Source organism: Etheostoma cragini, chromosome 4 (genome assembly GCF_013103735.1).
Source record: "Etheostoma cragini isolate CJK2018 chromosome 4, CSU_Ecrag_1.0, whole genome shotgun sequence".
Classification (NCBI taxonomy): domain Eukaryota; kingdom Metazoa; phylum Chordata; class Actinopteri; order Perciformes; family Percidae; genus Etheostoma; species Etheostoma cragini.
This window is the reverse complement of record NC_048410.1, coordinates 2,054,208-2,076,249: the sequence shown is the minus strand read 5'-3', so window position 1 is coordinate 2,076,249 and position 22,042 is coordinate 2,054,208. Positions and strand designations below refer to the sequence as shown.

The 22,042-nt window shown below is 40.8% G+C and overlaps 1 protein-coding gene across 3 annotated transcripts in view; it reads left to right on the top strand.

The window, feature by feature from the left end:
• The window catches only part of raly (RALY heterogeneous nuclear ribonucleoprotein), a 126,798-nt gene that overhangs the window by 42,537 nt on the left and 62,219 nt on the right, over window positions 1-22,042 (top strand). For 2 of the 3 annotated variants that reach the window (XM_034870214.1, XM_034870213.1), the window contains exon 2: window positions 17,912-17,969. The exons of the other annotated variant lie outside the window; for it this stretch is intronic. In XM_034870214.1, coding sequence (XP_034726105.1) covers window positions 17,953-17,969 — 17 coding nt within the window. In that variant the 5' untranslated portion in view covers window positions 17,912-17,952. The remainder of the gene's footprint in view (window positions 1-17,911; window positions 17,970-22,042) is intronic. 3 annotated transcript variants of the gene reach the window in all.

The following is a 22,042-nucleotide window of genomic DNA, read 5'->3' as shown; positions in this document are numbered from 1 at the left end:
ATTTCATTTGTTATATTTGTTAAGTGGAAAGATGGATGGATGGATGGATAATGCACACATTTGGTGCATTTGTTAAAATGCATTGTAACTCACGTTACTGAGATTGTAACAGGTATAATATGACAAATATGTTATTAGTAATGTGTTATATTACCGCGTTACAGCAAAAAAGAATACATTACTGCCAAAGCGTTAATTTTTGTAAGGCTTCACTCCCAACACTGGTTGGCATTGTCTAACGCCGTTTGAGTTAGAAAGCTACATGCTAAAAATGACTAAGTTATGAAGAGGATAAGAATTGTGCAACAAGGACAGCCTGCTTGGTGTTTTTCGGGGAATGATTGCAAAGATTTACAGAGAATATGTTTACAGTGCTTCCGTTTTTGGGCCGATAGGTGGGATTGCTGTAGACAAAATATACACAGGGCGATACACTGGTTAGATCAAATTACATTTAAAGGTTCTCTATGTGATGTCACGTGTGTTTTAGACTACAACATGTGTTGTCACATACAGCAAACACCTCGTTCCTATCCCCGAGCTGCCTGTCCCCAGAACAGACTGTCTGTAGACAGCCCAGGGTCTGCAAACGGCAACAATACAGCACAATACACAAACAGTGTTCCAGCCAATAACCAACAAGAAGGATTTGGTGGTGGGGATGGGGAGGGGTAAGAAGCACAGACGGGAGGGGGCGGGGGGGGGGATGGTATGAGGAGGAGCTAGTCTCGTTTTCTTTGAACATTCTTCGAACTTTAACAAGAAGTAACGTCACCCAACATCGCTTAGAGCGCCTTTAACCATGCACGCAGCTAATTTAAATAGATCACGTTACTGTGTTGTTGGAACAGCTAACTTTAGGTAATATTTTATACAGCGTTTTCTTTTTCAGAGAGCAAATTTTCAACTAAAACAAGTTATTTCCCAAGGTTGGTTTCACTGAACTACTGAATCGGACTGTAGTGTTCTCTTGACATTACCCCACGCAGGCTTAACAAGAAGCCTCCTCTAAAAACATAGGTTGCATACTTTCACAGTTCACTATATTATTAATCAGTATGATGATATGTTTGCTTGCATATGAAACGCAGTATAATTCCTTCAAAACCATAACACTACCACTGGATCATGGTTTTATGCTTGGTCTTGATTTGCTGAAGTCTGTTTCACACTGCTGGTGTATTGCAGCTAACTGAACACTGATGTATTTACTCTTAGCTTTTATCATAGATAGATATGATAGATAGAATTGTCAATAATTATCGTGGTACCTATTATCTCTGCCTGGCGCTCTGTTGAACACCTCTCTAACTCTTCTACAACCAAAGGGGTTCTAGGAAAAGGTTTTCTTTTGGTTCTTTACGTAGCTCGGCATCGACGTGCCGCTGACATGACAGCGGACGCTGGTTGATGAATGTATGAGGAACGTAATGGTGTGAGTTAAACAGATGGCTGTTTGGGAGCTTGGGAGCTTGCTGACATTTCCAGAAACCTTTAAAGTGGTGGTTCAAAGATTTGCTGCAATGCATTGTGGGACACAGCAGTTCATATCACATGGCTTATGGGATGGTCAATCATCCTGACATTTCTGTATTGGTCCTGTTGGCGCTGTGTGTGTGTGTGTGTGTGTGTGTGTTTGGAGATACAGTACATTTTGTTCAATAGAATAACATAATGTGTGTTTTCTTTATGTGTGGGTGTGTGCTTAATGCAGTGACACAATGATGGAAAGACCCAAAAGTGTGTGTGTTTGTGTGGATATGGAGCATGTCAGTGTTTAGTGGTGTAGAGTGTTTAGTGGTGTAGAGTGTTTGTGTGTGTGTGTGTGTTTGTGTGTGTTTGTTTTATTGACTCACTGCACAGGCTCTGGATTACATGTTAGTTCTTATGTGTTTGAGCTTTATTTCAGCAGTTTGAGTTTTTGTCCTCCTTGTCTAAAGATCCCTGTTGAAACAAAAGTCTTCTCTTCTGTCATTTTATGACGTAAAAATTTAAAGCTCCCCCAGTACATATGCCAACTTGCATTACAATTTTCAGTATTTCTCCTGACATATTTATAAGTAAAACTAGTCAAATGCTTTCAACTAATGAATTGGAGGGTCCACTTGACACTTGCAAGCTAATAAAACAGAAAAAGGCATCCATGTTTCTAGTGACGTAGCGTCTTGCTGCGGGTGATCCTGTTGTATGTATCCTAATCTAACGGACTACAAAACCCATAATGCAATGGGATGGCTTCCGGTTCCTTAGTAAAGTGGTGTTTCCAGCAAACTCCATGGCGTCCATCTCATTCCTAATACAGTTTTGAAAGTCCCGTCCACCCACCCCGATCCTCCCTGCACAGCCTTTGTCGCTCTTTCTACTCCGTCAACTGACATTCGTGAGACAGCCTCGCACATCCTGGCTTACAATCATGTGGGTTTTATATGAATGATACAGTGCATTATTTTTCGTAAGGATAAGCAGGGTGCGATTTGCCGGTGGGATGCATCAGATTTCCCCCTTTTTGGTCAATGGATCCCTGCCTCGGCTCCATTATTGTTATCCCCTGAACTGTTAAGAGTAGGTTAATCTGGGCAGTACCAATTTGTTCTAACAGTAGAAAGTGTGTGTGTGTGTGTGTGTGTGTGTGTGTGTGTGTGTGTGTGTGTGTGTGTGTGTATTTATGTAAAGATGGTAAAGAGATAAAAGTATAGTTTATGATGTATTGAATAAATTGCCACCATTTATCATTGTATAAACACCTAAGCACACAGAACTCCAATATAATGAAGTGCTGAGGCATTAAAATTATTAAACACACTCACACACACACACAAACACACAAAACAGACGTGAGAGCAGCTGTGGTTTTGCATGGGTAAAAGTGATTGCACGTACAACTGTAACTGAACAACAACAAAAAATCAAGAAGAAAACTGACACTAAGACATTCACACCCATTCACACACAGTGTTCCATGCACAAAAAATAAATGTCTGAAATGTATGCACACAGACACACATATTAGTGTCTGGTTTTATGGTTGTGTGACACCAGTAAAAGGAACATGCACACACAAACACTTAACATAAGGCTCTTTATTGCTGACGCTGACAGTTTTATGGAGAGGCTCCCGCTCCGTCAGGAAGGCTGCAGAGAGGAAGCTGTAGCTGCTGTGTGGAGATCCCCCCCCCTGCTAACAGGAAAACTTCCACACAGTGAAATCATCAAACAGCAGCCTAAAGAAAGGGTTTCTTCTGATGTCATTGCTCCTGGGTGTAATGTTTTCATATCAGCGCCAAACTTCAACGGGACTGCAGGTTGGACACTGAAATACTGAACTGTGGCTACAATAAAGTGGAGGGTGACCTTCATACAGACCATTTTTAGTGCATAGAATACTGTGGGCAAGATATTATAAATATTCTTTAAATGTTAAACCTACACAGGGAACCCTTAGGGTGAACTACATCTGTGGATGGTTATCTTAGTGACTGCCTTACCTACAGTACAGGGACGCAGTTCCTGGAAAGACACACTGCATACACGGTCCACTATTTGCTATTAAGTGTAATTTGTAATTGCCGCTCCACAAACACAGTTCCATTCCCCTTCGTCGTGTTGGGGTAGAGACAGAGAGAGAACTCAACACCTAGACAAATAAAACTGTCTGCATGATTTGATACCACTATGGCCCAGCCGCTACTGTTATATTCAATACTATTGGTATATCCTATACTTTATATTATTATCTCTTGTCTCCATGGTTCCCCGTTACCATGTCAGTGATCGACAGATGTCAGTCTGCCTGTACGTTTCCCCTTCAGTCATCTGCACCTGGCTCTTTTCAGTCCCTTCCTTCTTCCGTTCTTCTTTGCTCTTCTCTCCACTGGTTTTCTCTCCTGTTTCCTCCTCAGCTCTTTTTTTATTTTCCTCTTCTTCACCTCTTTTAAATCATCTCTCCTTTTTGGTATCTTCCGTCTATGTTCTCACCACTCTTTTAGTCTTCCCTTTCCTCTCTTTCTCTCCCCTGCCCTACTCATTTTGTCCTCTCATCTCCTTTAAAAGACACTTTAGTGTGTGTGTGTGTGTGTGTGTGTGTGTGTGTGTTAGTGTGTGTCTGTGCACCAACTGTATGCATTTACCTTATTTGAATTTTGGCATTAAACAGGATTTATAAACATTTGTTGTAGCAAATCTGCATGCACAAGCAGTGTGTGCGAGTGTGCGTGTGTGTGTGCATGTGTGTGTGTGTGTGTGTGTGTGTGCATGTGTACGTAGGGATAGAAGGTGTCATGACTTTGCATCCAGTTGCCTCATTAAAGTGTTTAGTCAGGCTTTTAGTAAAGCAAAGCTGCAGGACAGTACAGAGCTGATCCGGTTTAAACACAGCCGGTGTGTGTTATGTTGTATTTGTTGGTGTAAAAAAATAAAAATAAAAAATAGGGAAAATAGAGACAACAAAAACCTCAATCTATTTGGTTAGGGACTACTGTCTATGTCTGTGACGCGTCACTTCAGCGATTGCTCATTTAGGTCAGATATCTGTTGCCTTGGGCTTTCTTTGTGTTGTCATTTTAAACTCCAGTCGATTTATGAGGACTGTGGCTAACCTTTTCTCAGATCTCTGCAGGGTGAATCCCAACCCGTTCTCCCTCCATACGCGTAAAATACGGATGTTTGGACAGTGGCTGTCAGCGTGTGATGTGATGAAAAAGCATCCTTCGGTGTGTGTGTAGAACGTAGCGGGGAGAGCAGCATCTAGGCGGGGTTTAGCGAGTAAGGGGGAAATTCTGCGTAGGGAGGGTTAAGGATGGGTCAAACACAGGACTTTCACGCAGCAAACCTTGGATTGTGTCCTGTGTGTGTCTTTAACTGTCCCGTTAATGCTGCGTGTCAGGGAAGCCGCTTTCTTCTTTAACCGGCCCGTTATTCCGGAACCGGAACCTACTCACGAGCTAACAGCGTCATATGGGACGCCATTAGTCCCAACCAAGCGTGCTTAGGTAAACTGTGTTATACACGCTAAAGGAGACTTTTAGCATCGACAACAACGACGAAGTCACCTAACCAAGAGTCCGTATTTTAAAAGATGGGAGTGAGAATGGGTTGTAAATCCAGACAGCTAGCTAGACTATCTGTCCAATCTGAGGTTTCTGTGTCACGACTATATCAACTTTAAAGCGTACACATGTTCCACCAAAACAAGTTCCTTAGCGAGGCTATTTGGCAGCAGCAATGTGGCTTTTGTCCGGTGCTTAGCTCCGCCCGAGACGATTGTGATTGGTTTAAATAAATGCCAATAACCTAGAGCACATTTTCCTCCCATCCCTAGATACTATGTAAAGTAGCCAGACTCTCCTCCAGCACACTTTGGAGGAGGGTCTGGCCGAGCGAGACTTGGGACTACAGACCATTAGAGCAGATTTAAAGATACTGTGAATCGCTGTTTCCTCTCACTCAATCGGAGCTTATATGCATCAGAGTTAGTGACATTAATGTTTGGTGTAGTTAAGACAGGACTTGTATATGACATTGCTTACCATCGAGTTTGCAGAGTTTTGTTGTGGGTCTGTTGCAGTCTGTTTGTGGGTTTAGATTACTGCTGATGACACACATGCCTATTTGTATTTCAATTTTGTTCAATGTTCAATTGCTTGTACATGAAAAAATAAAAATTAAATTGGATAAAACTCTCAGCCTAACTCAGGAGGTGTGTCTGAGTACTGACTGTCGACAGTGCCAGGGTTTGATATGGACACAGATGCAGTCGTACGGCAGGCCCAGCGGGGCGCCAAGCTTCTCGCTGCAGGTGCACACAAGTCTTCTGTGCGCTCTATTTATCATTCTGATATAGTAAAACTACTTATTTATTCATACAGATCGTCTTTCCCACACCCATTGTCTCTACCTGGCTTCCAGTTTTACCTTCACAGATACACGGAGATCAAAGTGTTTCTCCTGAGTGACATGGTCCTATGTTAACAGAAGCCAAGTACATTATCCCCATGTAGTCTCACATTGCCAGACCACAGCACCGGGGTTTAAAGTCTGGCACATATGGCCACATACAAATTCTGGGATAGGAGAAAAAAAACACTCTGGGTTGTTTGCATTTCTTTAAACCAATCACAATCGTCTTGGGCGGCGCTGCGCTCCGGACGCAGTAACGGCTCAGCAAAAAAACTCATTTTGGTGGAAGATTTGCACTCCGAAAAAATAAAACATTAAATTAAGTTAACGGTTCACACAATACAGAAAAATGAGCTATTTAAATGATCTAGAAACATAGTTAAACGTAATTTGCTCTTACCAGTGTATTGCTGTGTGCACTCTGCCCCCACCAATCCCCACCAATCGGTCCCACAACGTCCCAGCTAGATAGTAAAGGCAACACACAGAGCGGACATCCACGGACACATTCAACATGCTCATTGTTTTCTGACAGAGGTGAGTTTATCATTAGTCCTAAATGTGTCCAGATGTGTCATCACACACATGTATTTTCATAGAATAGAATGCCTTTATTGTCATTATACACATGTGCACTACTTGTGCAACGAGATTTAAGCACCCCCTTTACAATGTCAACACAAAATATAAAATAGAAAAATAGAAAATGTAAGTAGTGCATGTGAAGTCAAGTCAGTGCATGTGTGAGTTCCGAGTGGTTATGGCTTTTGGGAAGAACTGTGTCATGTGTTTGCCTATGATAAAATTAATGAATCAGGAACAAAACAGTAAACAGGAAACCCTTCTCACCTTTAGTTTAAAGGAAAATGACCAAATATCTGCAGCCTGGGCCCCTACAGGGAGAGAAAGGCAGCAGTGTCTCCTGGCTGAAGGATTGATATCTAAATCAGAGAGAACAGGTTTTCATCAACATTGGATTTCCATACTAACTGAATGCACAGAGCAAATATGAATTGCTGTTGTACACAATGCAGAAACTATGGTATTATAAATAAATATATAAAAATACAAAATAGATTTGTTTTGTGCGCACTCATGCCCCAGAAATGTTTGTTACTAACTTGGCTCTGCAGAACTTATTCCCCCGTGTCTTTGCGTTTTGTTGCTTGGAGTTTTCCTTGGATTAGTGTGGCACCTAAATTACGGTTGCTGCCACCGCCGTGGTCCTGTTCGGTGCCCTGCTAAGTCATGAACTACTACAACTACCATTTCTAGTCATATATCTGTTATCTTTATTACGACTGTAATTGGGTGGCAATTACAGTTCATAAAGGCAGTTTTTCCTCTCCAGTGTTGCACTAAATGCTCGCTCTTGGGGAAATTACTACTTCCTATAATTTACTTTGTAAATCATAGAGTGTGGTCTAGACATATTCTATTTGTAAAGTGTGTTGAGATAACTCTTATGATTTGATACTATAAAATGGAAGTGATTTATTCCTGCAGAGATTATATTGTCCTGCAAATGTACATGAATTTAAGTTGAGTGACAGAGAAAGGAGAGAAAGATGTAAAGTAAGAGAGGATTAATAGAAAGAGTTTTGGAAAAGGAGGGCGGGTAGTGTATTTGGACAGGAAAAAATACAAAGAGAGGAAGGGATGGGGTTTAACATGGGTCTCACCCTTGTTTCATACTTGACTGAGCATTCAGCATCCTTCACCCTAGGGCTCTCTGCGCTTTGTCCTCTCTCTCTGTGTGTGTGTGTGTGTGTGTGTGTGTGTGTGTGTGTGTGTGTGTGTGTGTGTGTCTGCAAAAAGAAACTTGAAAGTCAAAGGCAATCGATGAAAGAAGGAAGATCTTTTAAGCGTGACCACAATCAAACACTCATTTAAATTGTATGTCCTTTTTTTGAAATTGTAGCAATAATATTTAGTAAGTGGATCAATGTTTTCTACAAAGATGCTGAGTCTGCAAAGTAACTACAGCAGTTCAACAAATGTAGTTTAAAGTAGCATAAAACAAAAATTATCAAATTATCATCGTACTTTTAAATAGCAGTAAAGTATCAGACTCTGGGAACGAGGGGTTTCGTTACGTTCCAACACTGGATCAATGAGTGTGAGAGCCATTGGTCGCAGTCAGAAGGACCTCAGAAGGTAGCAGAGGTTTCTCTTGAACTTTCTCCTCACGGGAATCAAACCTGCAACTTTGAGGCCTTAGACTGATTCTGAAAGACTTTTGTACTTGATAAATTGACCGATAATTTAGTTTGACACAAAGTGCTAAGATTTTTATTCAGCAATTAATCAATCCGACACACAGAGAGAGAGTCTGTGTATGCGGGGGAATGGTGGACCCAAAATACAGAGAGCAGGCGGAAGGCTTGTTGCTTGAGGAGATATTTCACGAAAAGGAAACACAAAGTACGTTGCAAACTTAGTCCAGAAAGCAAAAGGCACAAACTAATTCCAGAACCACAGAACAGGATCTCCAAAAAACTGGACCTCAGAGACAAAAGGTAGACTCCATGCAGGAACACACTTAACAGAAACACACAACAATATGAGAAAACAAGGAACGGGGGCCACAGGGGCTGGGGAGCAGGTGTTATACATTAGGAATGGGCAGAGTTATCAAAAAAGGCGGGAAAACACAGGAAGTAAAGGTAGACACGACAAGACGGAAGCAAAGGGGGTAAGCCTCTCCTCTGCTGCATTTTAACGCTACAAAGCCATTACCCGCTGTTACCTGCTGCATCCCATTGACTTCCATTCATTTTGGCGTCACTTTGACAGTGAATAACTTTACATCTGAAGCGTTTAAAGACTCTATTAATCCATTGTTTATTTCTAAAGAAACACAACATGTATAAAAGGCTCCATTATCTTGTACCTGACGTTATGGCTCCGTAGCAGACGTTTTTATAAAAACAATAATCATATTCTACAAGTGCTCAGATCACATCTACGAGTACAGACTTTTTTTACAAGCTCTCAAATCATATTCTACAAGTGCTCACATCGCATCTACGCGCTCTCACATTTTGCACCATATTTACCTTCATACGATTGTGTCATAACCAAGCGACTTGCTGTCACATAGTCAACACATCACCGTATTGTCAGGAGAAGCATGCAGACAGTTTGGACTCACATCAGCTGTTTATGTTTAGTTACTAATGTTAACTAACATGTTAGTTAGCAATAACTGGGAATGATTGAGATTTCTCTTGCACAGCTACCAGAAGACTTACAACTTTCAGACATGTTGCTCACGTCACATCTACGTCTTCAAGCTCAGTTGGAGGCTGCGCAGTAACGCTCAGTGCTTCTAAAATCCTTCACTGGTCTCCGTCCACAGCAGTCTGTGGACAGGAAACCAGACTGTCAAAATAAAACAGGAAATGGAGCAAAATACAAAACAGAAAAACAGACTACCAAAATAGAACAAAACACCAAAACCATAACAGGATGTGCATTTATAGCCTACGGTAATATAGATTAACATGCGCAAACACAAGCTGACTCACAAATTTAAATGATTCCCAAATGCCTGCATGGAAAATGAAAGTCTTGCACTCAAATGTTAAAACGTTGCCACCAATTACGCGAGCACACACACACACACACACACACACAGAGTCCAGTATGTGAGTGCATCCCTGCCTTGGCTGTAGTTCCCATTAACATCCTGTATGTGCTGCAGTGTTTACAGCCTGCAGTGCCAATCAGCTGAAATGGCAGTCTGCAGCCGCTGGCAGGAGCCCGAGCTGTTATATCCCGCTATCTGAGTGTTTTCCTGCAGAGAGAGAAGAGGGAGAGAAACACACAGACAATCAGAAAGGTGGAGAGGGAGAGATAACGAGAAAGGACAGAGGCAGAACCATGTAGCCCATAAGGTGACAGACACAGGCAGACTGTTAAAGATGTACTGTAGTAGTTCTCAGTGGATTGTCAGCTTGGTTAAGAATCTTCTCTTGGTTAATAATCTTCTCTTGGTTTAATAATCTTAAACTTAAAAGGGACACGGTTTCTAGAAAGAAACATTGCTCTTAAAAGGAAATCCACTGCAAACAAAATTGCATTCATCTCAGCTGTATTGGGGTAGAGGCAAAGAAGTCAGTTGTGGAGATTAAACTGGACCTGCATGTACAGTATACGACTAATGGTTGCTCTGTCGTGAGACCCGTTAGAGGACAGGAAACTAGACCATTTGCTTTGGGACCCATTTCCCAAATGCATCATTAGGGCTGCACAATTAATCGTAATTTTATCAAAGTGCAATATCCAAATTGCAGGACAGGAGCAATATTTGTTAAATGCAAAATATGTGTCACACCATTTTGAATTCAGTATAGTGGTGCTGAAGAGACGTCCCGGCCTACCAATTATTTCCTATAGATTAAAGAAAAAAAATCTTTGTTTTGGACAGATTCTCTCAAAAATCACAACTGGCTTTGCAAATGTTTGTGAGAAAGAAAAAACTTTATAATGGGAAAGAACAGTGGGGAATTACTGTGGATTAACTCGTTCTCATTCAAAGTAATGCAACCTGTGGATAAAAAATCCTTCTCTGGCTACAAACTTATGGACTTGTGGATTTTTATTTTTTTACTGGACATTGCTGCAGCTCCTCTTTTCACCCTGTGTGTTGAGCTCTCTGTTTTAGCTACAGAGTGAGACATCTCACATCTGTTCCATCTTTGTTAGGAGTCACACACGCGCAGTACATAGGTTAAAGACTACTAGCCAGTCAGGAGCAGAGTATGAGGGCGTGTCATGCTAGTAGCTAGGTAAGGACTACTAGCCAGTCAGAAGCAGAGTATGAGGGCATGCTATGCTAGCAGCTAGGCGAGCATTATAACTTTCTGAAGTAAAGACTGGACTACAACAGAGCTGTTCGGAGCAGTTTGTGAACAGTGGTTTCCGTTGGAGATGGTGAGTCCCTGTTGGGGGGGACTTTGGGCTTTTTAACTTTGTAAACCTATTACATGCACACAAAATATATATAACACAGTAAAGGAAAGGGAAAAAGTCAAAAAGCATGAGTCAGTTAAGCAAGAAGCTAAATTATATCCATATCCATTATTATTTCAGACATAAGGTTCATTAAAATATAAAAGTACGGTTTATCTGATTTAAAGAGGGTTTTTGTGTTTTGATTCTGTGTGAAGGTCCCTTTATCTTTTGTCCGTGACACTGTTTGCATAAAACTCATCCGCACACTTAGAAGTCTATGAAAAGAATTTCTTCAAAAACATTTTTTTTTTTTTTTAAGCCATCACCGGGCAGTGAGCTCCCATGAGTCCCCTGTCAGCTCCATTCGTCTGTTGTTATTTGTTTGTTTGGGTCTAATTAGCGCAAAATCCGGCCTCACTTTGGTGCTGAAGGGGGGGGGGGCGTGAGACTGATGACAGACACGAGCTGCAGTGTGTGCAATATGCAAACAAGGCTGTTTAATAACGACTGCCAAGACTATGTGTGTTGTACAGTGTGTATGTGTGTGTGTGTGTGTGTGTGTGTGTGTGTGTGTGTGTGTGTGTGGCCCGCAGCTGTGTGTTGCTGTTAAATGAAGTCATAAATAAGTGCTATTTTCCTTTTTAAATGAAGCAATGCATTATGAAATAATTCACAACAGAAATATTATTTCATCAGTCTTTATTCACAATCTTACATCATTCTCAGTAACATTTTACTGGATTTGTTGCAGCTTCATTTAATAAATAGTTTTATAAGTAACAAAATGAGGTGTATGAACTTAGTTTAGAAGTTGGTGAAGTATTGATTTAGCGTTTCCTACACCAAGCAATCCAACTAAAAGAGAAGCTCTTTGCCTGGTGCCTTAGAGCAAGGCAGTCTGCTCCAGTCATCACCAACTAACAACCGATACGATCAACCGGTTTTTCAAGGTTGTTACCGCTTCTAGGCACTTAAGGACGTTAACTTTAAGTCTTTCTTCATAGTTTCTACAGGGGGGGTAGTTCTGAGGGACAGCGCCCTCATTATCTCCGACTCTGCAGCTTCACTGAGCTTTTCAGCGTCTTCTAGCTCATAGTTTTAGTTTAATGGCACATTTGCTGTCAGTCTCAATGCTTCATCAGCCTCATTTTCAGCAGCGCCAAGCAGCTGTTTTCAGCAAAAACAAGCTCCGATAGACCGTGTGTACACCACCTGCCCTAGCCGCTAAATCTTAAAGGGGACGCTTCCGTCCTGATTCTGCTTTTAAACGAAAGTTTGACCCGGGTACATTCACAAAAAGACCTTTGGTTGCATTTTGGAGAAAGTTACACTTTAAAGTAGCAAAAATAGTATATTACAAATGACAGGCCTGCATTTGAAATGTTGCTTTAGTAAAAGCATTGTAGTCGTCATGCAGAATGCCCCATTTCAGAATAATGTTATATATTACATGTTATATTTTTGGATTATAAATAGTGATGCATTACGTTTAGTGTTGCAGCAGGTGAGCCTGATTTCACCTGATTACTAGGTACTATACAGTAACCTACTTTATTTATGTTAATTATATTTTGGATTATGAATCTGCAAAGCAATTAAAGTTTTCAAATGCATTTAGTAGGGTCAAAAGTGCAATATTATATTATATAAAGAGTACTGTAGAAGTATAAACTAGCATCAAATGGAAATACTGAAGTAAAGTACCCAGTTACTCAGTAACAATTAGAAAGATGTTGCATTCATTCAACTTATAAACTATAAGTTAACTATAAAATCATTAACTATAAAGTAGTGAAGCAGTTCAACAAATCAACAGTGAAAACGCTAACGCGTTACAATAAGGTACACAAAAAGTAGGTAATGATTAACGAATGAGGAATGAAGGGTTAGTTAATATATAGTTACTGATTGACTGTGATTCAATCACTAATGGTTTGTTACTGGTAAACAGACTGGTAGTTACTGTTAAATGAATGAGGAATGAAGGTTAGTTAGTTATTAGTTGTTATATTCCTTAATGATGACGTATATCTCACTTTATCTCCAGGTATGCAAAATGCTTAACTAATGGTAATGAATGCTTAACTAATCATTGGTTAATGATTAACCACCACTCAGTACCAATGATAGTGAAAGCTTAACTAACCATTCGTTCCTCATTCATTCCTCATTGATCCTCATTCGTTAATCATAACCTACTTCTTTGTGTCCCTTATTGTGAAGTGTTACTGTGAAAACACAGTGAAATGTGATTTAATTTCCCTTAACACCTACTTCCCCCGTTGAACCTTCTGGATTTCCCTTCAGAACAAGACAAAATAAGAGTTTACTTGCAAATGTAATGTGTTTGTCTCGATTAAATTGATTTTGTGATGGTTAGAAGCCGAAATCAAAGAAAACAAGGTTCATCTCTCCAGCCACGGAGAGTATACTGCTAGACTCCTCCGTCCTCCTCAGGCCTGACCAGTCCAGACCAAAACCAGCCAAAGCTGCAATTAGAGATGAATTAGAATGAGATGTGTGCCGAGTATGAAGCGGCCGATGATCACAGCCTCGCACATCCATCTCCGTGGTGGTTTGACTGGAGAAGACTGCAAATGAAGTGGTTAGGAGGGATGAGAGGGGATCGGCTGCCAATGACAACTCATTTAGTCTGACACTGATCCGTATATATGTGTGTGTGTGTGTGTGTGTGTGTGTGTGTGTGTGTGTGTGTGTGTGTGTGTGTGAGAGACAGACAAAGCATAGGTTCCCCCTTAGTGTGAAACATTGGGGGTTCAATTAAGATGAAGTTAGCAGTACAGCATGTGTTTTTTAAAGTTTCAGTTTTTTGTGTTTGTTTTTGAGTCTGAGTGAATTTTAGGTAGACCCATGTGTACGCTGAGTGTGTGTAAATAAAGTTTGATTAAACAGTCGTTCCAAAAGGCCCTCATACATCTTAAATGTTGCTGTATGTTGCTGTAACAGGTCCATACAAATCTGTCCTCTACAAATAAAAGCTTGTAAAACATCAACCCTGTTGTCCACAGTCAAGATATGAACATCATTTTTTTCAGGATTAACTGGGTTATTAGAATATTTGGGTTGCAATGAGGTCACTTGCATGTTAAAATGGTTGTAGGACCGTAAAGACAAACAAATAAATAAAACGGAACATTAATCTTCCAGATATGTATTGATATCAGTGCAGAGCAGTAAAACCTATAAAACACTTCTCATATGTCTTGGGAGTCAAACTGTGAAGAAATAATCATCATAACTTAGACAATAGACAACATTTTTTCAAAGAAAGTCCAGACGCTTTTGCTCTCATGACATTTACTTATGCCAATAATAACATAATAGTGTCATATTTATTGATATTACACCCACAGCAATGCAAGACATGCATTTGTGTGTCTAAAACAGTTCTCCTATGCAAAAGTTTAGATAATAAACATTATAACTCATACAAAGCACATGCTATTTGCATTTCTTCAAAAAAAATATATATATATATATATATATATATATATATATATATATATATATATATATATATTTTGCCCATTCTCAAACCAGTGGGGCCATTTCCTCTATAAAATGGTAGATATCTATCTTGTTCTGCTATAGCATCTTTGATCGCACACTAGACTAGTGTGACCACAGTGTGACTGGGAAGTCTGGCCTCTTTAGGACTCCATACTCTTTGTGTGACGTTGTCTCCCATATATGGGCAGGCTGCTTCCTTTTCTTCCGTAAACACACGGAGAGGAGAGATGGAGTGGGGAGCTAGCGGCATAATTGAGCAAAAACGCAATGAATTATGGACATAAATTGGATATATCTAGGATGTGACGGTTTGGATTTAATGCTCAATGACCCCGAAAAAGGCAGGAAGTTCCAGGCTGGATAGAAAATCCCCTGTAGATGTTAGAGAGACCCGCTATGTTTGGTGAGTCGCTAGCTGTTATGGTTATTAAGTGATTAAACTATGAATCAGAGGTGCTGTTTAGGCTCGTGGGCGAGTCTCTCGGTCTCAGAGGGTTTAAAAATGTCCCTGGTCCAAAGCTACAGGGAGCAGGCAGGGAAAAAGAGAGAAAGGCGGAGGGGAAACAAACTCCAAACCAGGTGAGTAAATAATTACATACTAATTCAAGAAAACGTAGAAGTTAGCTGCTGTATTTAAAAAAAAAAAATGTTTGAGAATCTGTTCGATGCATCTAACATACTTCAAGGTGGTCAAGGCCGTTTGGGTTTGACAATTTCCTTATTGTAGCTGAGAAGCTAATGCTGAATGGCTCTAAATACCACTGCATGCATGAGCCATTGCTTTGGTTAAGAACCCAGCCAGAGTCTTAAATCAGACCTGTAGCACTTCAGAATTGATTTATCAATGAGCTCAACCTGGGACTTCATCCCGCCATTAGCTGAATGGCAACAGCATCTGAGAGAGGATGTCTGTCACCGCTATAGTTCCTAGGACCAGGATGTACATAGTGTTGACCCTTTTTATTCCCAATTAAACAGTCTACTGTAAAATGGCTGTTACTGTGGGACCCAAGGACATGAGATCTTACCCTGGGAATGTAATGAATGACTGTAATTCAATACAGTGTCAGAGAGCAAAGGGCTCCATAGAAGGTCAACGCTGAGCCAAGAAGACATAAACGTCTTGGCTTATAAGGCATGGATGTCATTTTTCATTTTAGTTTAATTATTCTTTTCAAAAGAGCCTTTTATACACAAAGTGGATCTAACTCGTCATGTCATCCAGGTCTAAGTGCAAGTTAGGAAACACAATTCATATGTAAAAAAAAAAAATGGGGTTGTTTACCTGCTATGGACCATCAATGACAGCAACAGGCAGTACACACTCTCACACTGAGACTGAAATGAAACAGGTACTGCCCCCCCGAGGCAATGCATCATCAGTCCGACACATGTAGGTAATTGAAAAAAACACCTTTTGGGGGACAGAAACCCTATTTCCTTTAAATGTCGATGCAATTTTAGGTATGTTTGGATCCTGATTTTGGCAAAGGTGTATGCAACGTTTGTTTTAGAGACGTGTCATATTTATTTTATGAAACGACCCGAATGTGAATACTTGCGATACCTTGATGAATAATCGTTGATCGCCTTCATGCCCCTGCAGCGTTCGCCCATCTGCGTGTATCAATGACTTAGCACCGTTTTTAGCGTTACCCATTAGCTTTTTCCCATTCTTCGAGACTATAAGTCAGGATGTCTCCACCTCTGCTGCGTCAGATTTTCTTATTTACATCCGTCCGGTTTGAGTCCACCAGGTTCACGGATGTACACTACCGGTCAAAAGTTTGGGGTCACTCACAAATTTCCATTGGACTCCATTCTAGACAGAATCCCAGCTGAGATCAGTTGCCTTGTTTTTTTTAACCAGGGCAGTTTCCAGATTACATTATGTGCTTACATCATTGCAAAAGGGTTGTTTAATGTTTTCTTAGTTAGTTTTTTAAAATAATATCAGATTAGTAAACAAAATGTGCCTTTGGAACATTGGATGAATGGTTGCTGATAATGGGAAATGTAGATATTGCATTAAAGATCAGCCCCCCCCACCCAGATCAGCTGGTATCCTGTCTATAATGGAGTGGAATGGACATTTGTAAGTGACCCCAAACTTTTGACCGGTAGTGTATACGGTTCACCTGTAAAGAATAATGCTAAAGAGACAACGTTTCTTTTTTTTCTTCTCAGTTTAAAATCAATTGAACTTCACAACTAAGCTGGTATTGTTATTGATTTCACGACTGTGTTCTGTTGTGTCGCACTTTATTTATTATAAATATGTACATAGATTTATGCCTTGTTGCTTTTACAATAAAGCACATTTAAAATTAAGAGAGAGCTGAGTGGGCAAATTAGAGGAAAGAGGGGAGTTAAAGGGATGATGCAGGGTGGACGAGAGAGAGAGAGAGAGAGAGAGAGAGAGAGAGAGAGAGAGAGAGAGAGAGAGAGAGAGAGAGAGAGAGAGAGAGAGAGAGAGAGAGAGAGAGAGAGAGAGAGAGAGAGGTAAAGGTGCATTGAAGGAGGCATTGATTTTCTATAGAGGCTCTTTAATCAGAAGCTGTACTGACGTGTGTTTGTGTGTGTGTTTGTGTGTGTGTTTGTGTGTGTGCGTGGCGGGCTGAGCCCATTCAAATTACACTTAATAGTTTACTCTGTGGACACCTTGAGTGTGTTCGTGTTTGTGTTGGGGGGGGGTCATGTTGTTGTTTGTTTCAGTTTACATGTTCATGTGTTCCTTTGTTGTATAAGTGGTGTGTGTGTGTTAGTGTGTGTGTGTGTGTGTGTGTGTGTGTGTGTGTGTGGGCAGGGAGTGGATAGATAGATGAGGCTGCCGGGTAGATGGATGAGTGGAACAACCAGTCGTTCATCATCTGGAGAACAAGGAAGGAAGGACGGAAACACTGTGATGGAGAGGAGGAGGGAGGAGGGATTTAAGGAAGGGAGAAAGAGGGGGATGATAAAATAGGGGAGGTGGAAGAAAGGTAGGGATTGAAGAGGAAGGACAATTGGTAGGAAATGGCAAGAAGAAAAATAGAAAGGAGAAGAAGAAGGTAGAGAACTGATGAAGAAAAAGGAGTGGAAGACCAAAAAGGGAGCTGAAATTGGAAGACAAGATGAAAAGGGGAAGTAAAGATGAAGAGGGTTGAGAATGAATAAATGACGAGAACAGGAGAGGAGTGAGTAGGGAGCAAGGAAGGGGAGGAAAGACAGGTGGGGAAGGAGAAGAAAGTTAAAAGGAAAGTCCAAAGTAAAAGAGAGAGGACAGGAAAGATGAAAACAATGAACTGAGTGGAGATCAGATGAAAAAAGAGAGTAAGACGAATATTAACCAAACTGGAACATTGTTCATTAAACCCAACGCAGCGGGCTGCTCCACTGACTTCACTCTCACTTCTCTAATGTCATAAAATATGTAAATCTCTTTATAATTTCGAATCTTTATGTCAACTGTGTTTATATTCATCATGGGAACAATGTCCTAACCTGGAAAACATTTGCAAAACCGTCCGTCTTCATCCTCTTTCAGATGGTGCAGATCAGATCTGGTAGGAAAGCCAACAGGAAAAGATGGATGGCATGAAAAGGTAAGGCCGAGTTAGAGGAAAATAATGAAAATGTTAACACAAAATGAAGCGGACTCTTGTAATGAAGATTGTTTATGATGTATAATCCACTGCAGAGAACATCACGTATGTCACATGATTGTTGTGTGAAAAGCAGCCCTGACGGCCCATTCAGTCATCTTGTCCTGAAACCAGATGGCTTATAATGTGTTTTAACCCATAACCAAAACTTACCAAATATTCTGCACCAGCTTCAAATCCAGTATATTAATTACAAAGGACACAAAAATGGAAGAATAACCACCGAAATGAACAGCCAACTCCAGCCTCTAAGGTGGACTGGTGCCAGCTCACCTCCGGTCAGCTGAACGGAGGAGGAAACTTTCATTCTTGAGGATCTATGAAATCGTTGTTTAATTAATCGTTGATTCCGTAAATTGCCCTTTTATTAATTGCCTACCAGAGACGATGGTGAACGAATGTTGTGTCTGCAGGGATTGCGGAGCAGAAAACAATGCGCTAATGATCCGTCCGTTGGCTCTCCTGGTTCCAGGAACAACAGTTCATTAATGCAGTCTAAGAGAGACTATCTGTCTCTATTACTGCCTGTTGGTCTGCATGGCAATGATTTATATGCAACCTGTGGAGGCAATGGAGGAGGCTAATGTTGCCCTGAGTGGGAATGAAGTCAACTGAGATGAAGCCAATGCTGTGTTGTCAGGTGGGCCAGCATCGTCAATATAAACCCGGATATCAGAACCCTGCACTGATAATTACATCTGTAAGTACATTTATCTAAGTCGGCCCCACCATATATGTGACGCCTCTATATCTTTACCAGGCTGTTTTCATCCCTCCCCCAATCATCGTCCTCCACTTGGTGCCCATGCACATCACAAAGTGGCACGTTCATTTTTTCTTTTCCTCACAAAATGTAGACACATGGTGACGTTGGGACTTCCAGTTGTGACTTGGTTACGGTTTGTTCCATTTGTACCAAAATGGAACAAATATGTAGCTTTGGATAAAAGTGTCAGCTAAATGACATGTAACGTAACATAATGCAACCTACGTAGAGATTGGAGGTACCAAGCAAGTGACCCTCTTCCAATACCTACCTGATATGGATTTATCTCATTGGGCTGAATATTGTTATGTAAGATTGAAGGTGCAGCACAGCTTATACAACAACCCCACTGTAGTCAAGCTCTTCTAAACCAAGATCAAGTGTATCAAGACCGAGACAACACCAAGACCAAGGCAGGGCAAAACCGAATCAAGACCAAGAGACCAGTGTGAGTCCCACACTGCATGCCACGATAAAATGTGGAAAATGCTTTGTGTGTATCATGAAAAATGCCTTGATAAAATAATCAAAAGGCTGAGTAAAAATGCGGTCGATTCCGAGACAAGACCTTCAAAAAGTGGTCTTACACCATTTTGGACTGATCAGCTCTCTGTTGCTTCGAGGGTCAGCATGGTCAAGACAGTTTGCAAGTGGTCACCGATGCAATTCTGAATGTCAAATCTGATCAAACATGAACTCTATGTGAAAGCACGGCACACGTTTATTTTGCCTGTGTGTTCGAATCCACTGAATGCAGTGATTGTTTTAAATTGTTGCATTTCTTTTTTATACTCACTAATGTTCCTGAGCACTTACCCTGCTTCCACACTGGGTTGCTTTGTTTTCCAAAACACAGTTGGATGGCCCCTCACTGGTCTGTCTTTCAGACTCGTTTGCCATTGTTATAATCTGCTGTCCACTGCAGTCCGTCAGTGAAAGGTGGTTATTTATCATGATTGTCAAATCTCAGTGTGTGGGACTCACACTGGTCTCCTGATCGTGATTCGGTTTTGCCCTGCCTTGGTCTTGGTCTTGTCTCGGTCTTGATACACTTTGGTCTTGGTGATGACTTGGTCTTGGTTTAGAAGAGCTTGACTACAGTGGTGGCAGTTGTCCTATAAGCTGTGTGGCACCATCAATCTTACAATACTCTGCCAAGTGAGATTATTCCCACAGATTGACTCAGCCACCGCAGGGCATACAGCATAGAAGTGCACGCAGCTCCACACGTTTAAGAACATCCAAGCTGCCTTTAAGCAGTTTGATCAGGTTGGAGCACGGGGGGGTTAAGGTCAGGGGGTCACTAGGTTTCCCCTTCACCATTTAGATCTGCCCTGGTAGTCTCAAATTAAACAGGCCACCTTGTGCTTATTAGTTGGCTTTTCTGACCTCAAAGCCACCACACTTTAATTGTCATCATTTAATTTACATCATTTTACCATCGGTGTTGTTGGAAATCATTTTGGCAAAGAGTGTCAGATAAATGACTAAAACATAAAATGGAAAGATTGTATTAGAAAAAGGTTTTGTGTCTTTGGCTTGATAGATAATTGTTGTGTATGAAGTTTCATGTGGGGCGACACTGGAACATCAAGCAAAGAGCTACTGAGACATTATTGAAATAAGACTTGTGTTTAAAAGGAAAGCCTCAAGCTGCTTTTACATTAAATATACATCATCACTGTGTGACGTTCAAAGCATTCTAGGAGGTATTTTGTGATGTAATGCACTTCTGTGGAGCCCACTTTGCCTCAAGGAAAACAAACCAGCAAACAACCAATTAGACCCAGAATAAAAAGCTTGATTTCCACCAGCGTTAGAGTGGTGCCTGAGTAGATTTCTCCTTTAATATTGTAAAATTAGCCATGGAGAAGCAACAACAACATGTTTTTTGCTTAGTGTTTTCTAATTTAACCAGTCTTCGAGGAAGGGATGTTACGTTTTTTTCAGGAAGACAGAGCTGTGTTCATTTAAAACAAAATGCAGATGTCATAATTCATAATTCTAAAAGATTGAATTCCTATGTGAGATACAGAGTGAACTCCTGCAGCTCTGCCTTTGAAGTCCCTCTTGTTAACATTGCAAACCAGCTTGCTGAACATCTGGTGTGTGAACATGCAAACCAAAATGAAGTGAATGGTGTTTGACCGTCTTATAGACAGGAGGAGCTGTTCTGCAGTTGGTGGAAATCCAGAGTGAGGCAGGTGTGAAAGCGCCCTTAGTTTCCTAAACTTAACAAGACCTTACAGGTTGGAGGTGAGAGAAAATGCTCACGCGAATCGTTGAGGTCTAAGTTTTGGATGTAGTTTTGTTATGATGACTTGTTAAAGTTTTTAAGACTCCGACTGTAGTTATAGAATAATATGAGGTCAGTAAACCTTAAATGCACGTTGTATTTTATTAGTTTATCACGCGATATACAGCCTCTGTCTTTAGAGTGATTTCATTGTTGTTGTTTTTTGTTTATAAAGGACATAATTAACATTTCCATAAATGTGACAGTGTCAGCCAGCCGGCTCATTTTCGACTGCAGTCCATTGGCCAGATGTTTTGAGACCAGAGCAACAGAAAACAGCAAGAGATTAGTACAGATTACAATGTACAGAAAGACCTCAATACACATGCCAACTTCAAACCGTTACTATAGTAACAGAGAGATGATTGCTCCCTTTCTCTCTTGCTCTTGACTCTAAAGTCACATTTATTGGCTCCGTTCACCAAATATCAGTGAAAATACATGAAAACTACTCATAGTTTTCATGCAGGGACTTGAAGTGACATCACTCAGTTGGCTGTACACTGATCTGCCGGAGAGAGGGGGGGAGGGAGGTGACGCCAAGGAGGGAGCAGATGAAAACAGGACTATAGAAACTGAAAGATACTTTTTTTAAAGGCCAGAGAGAAAGCGCTACAGGTATACAGTAGCTCACTAGCCCGAAAGCAGAATGTTTCGTCTTTTCTAGACTTACACAATAGGTCAAAAAGTATATGAGAGTTCAATATCAGAAATGGACAAGAGAAGCAGAATAGCCACACCAGTGGAGTATCTATTGTCATTTATCCTAATTTATTAAAGTTAAAAAAAACTATTTTTTTCTTTTTACGTGGAAGAATATGTCACGCACATGACAAATGAATCACATATTCTCATCATCGGTGTAGTTCTGACAGAGAGGAGAGAGGGAGGGAGAGAGAGAGAGAGAGAGAGAGAGGGAGAGAGAGAGAGAGAGAGGGAGAGAGAGAGAGG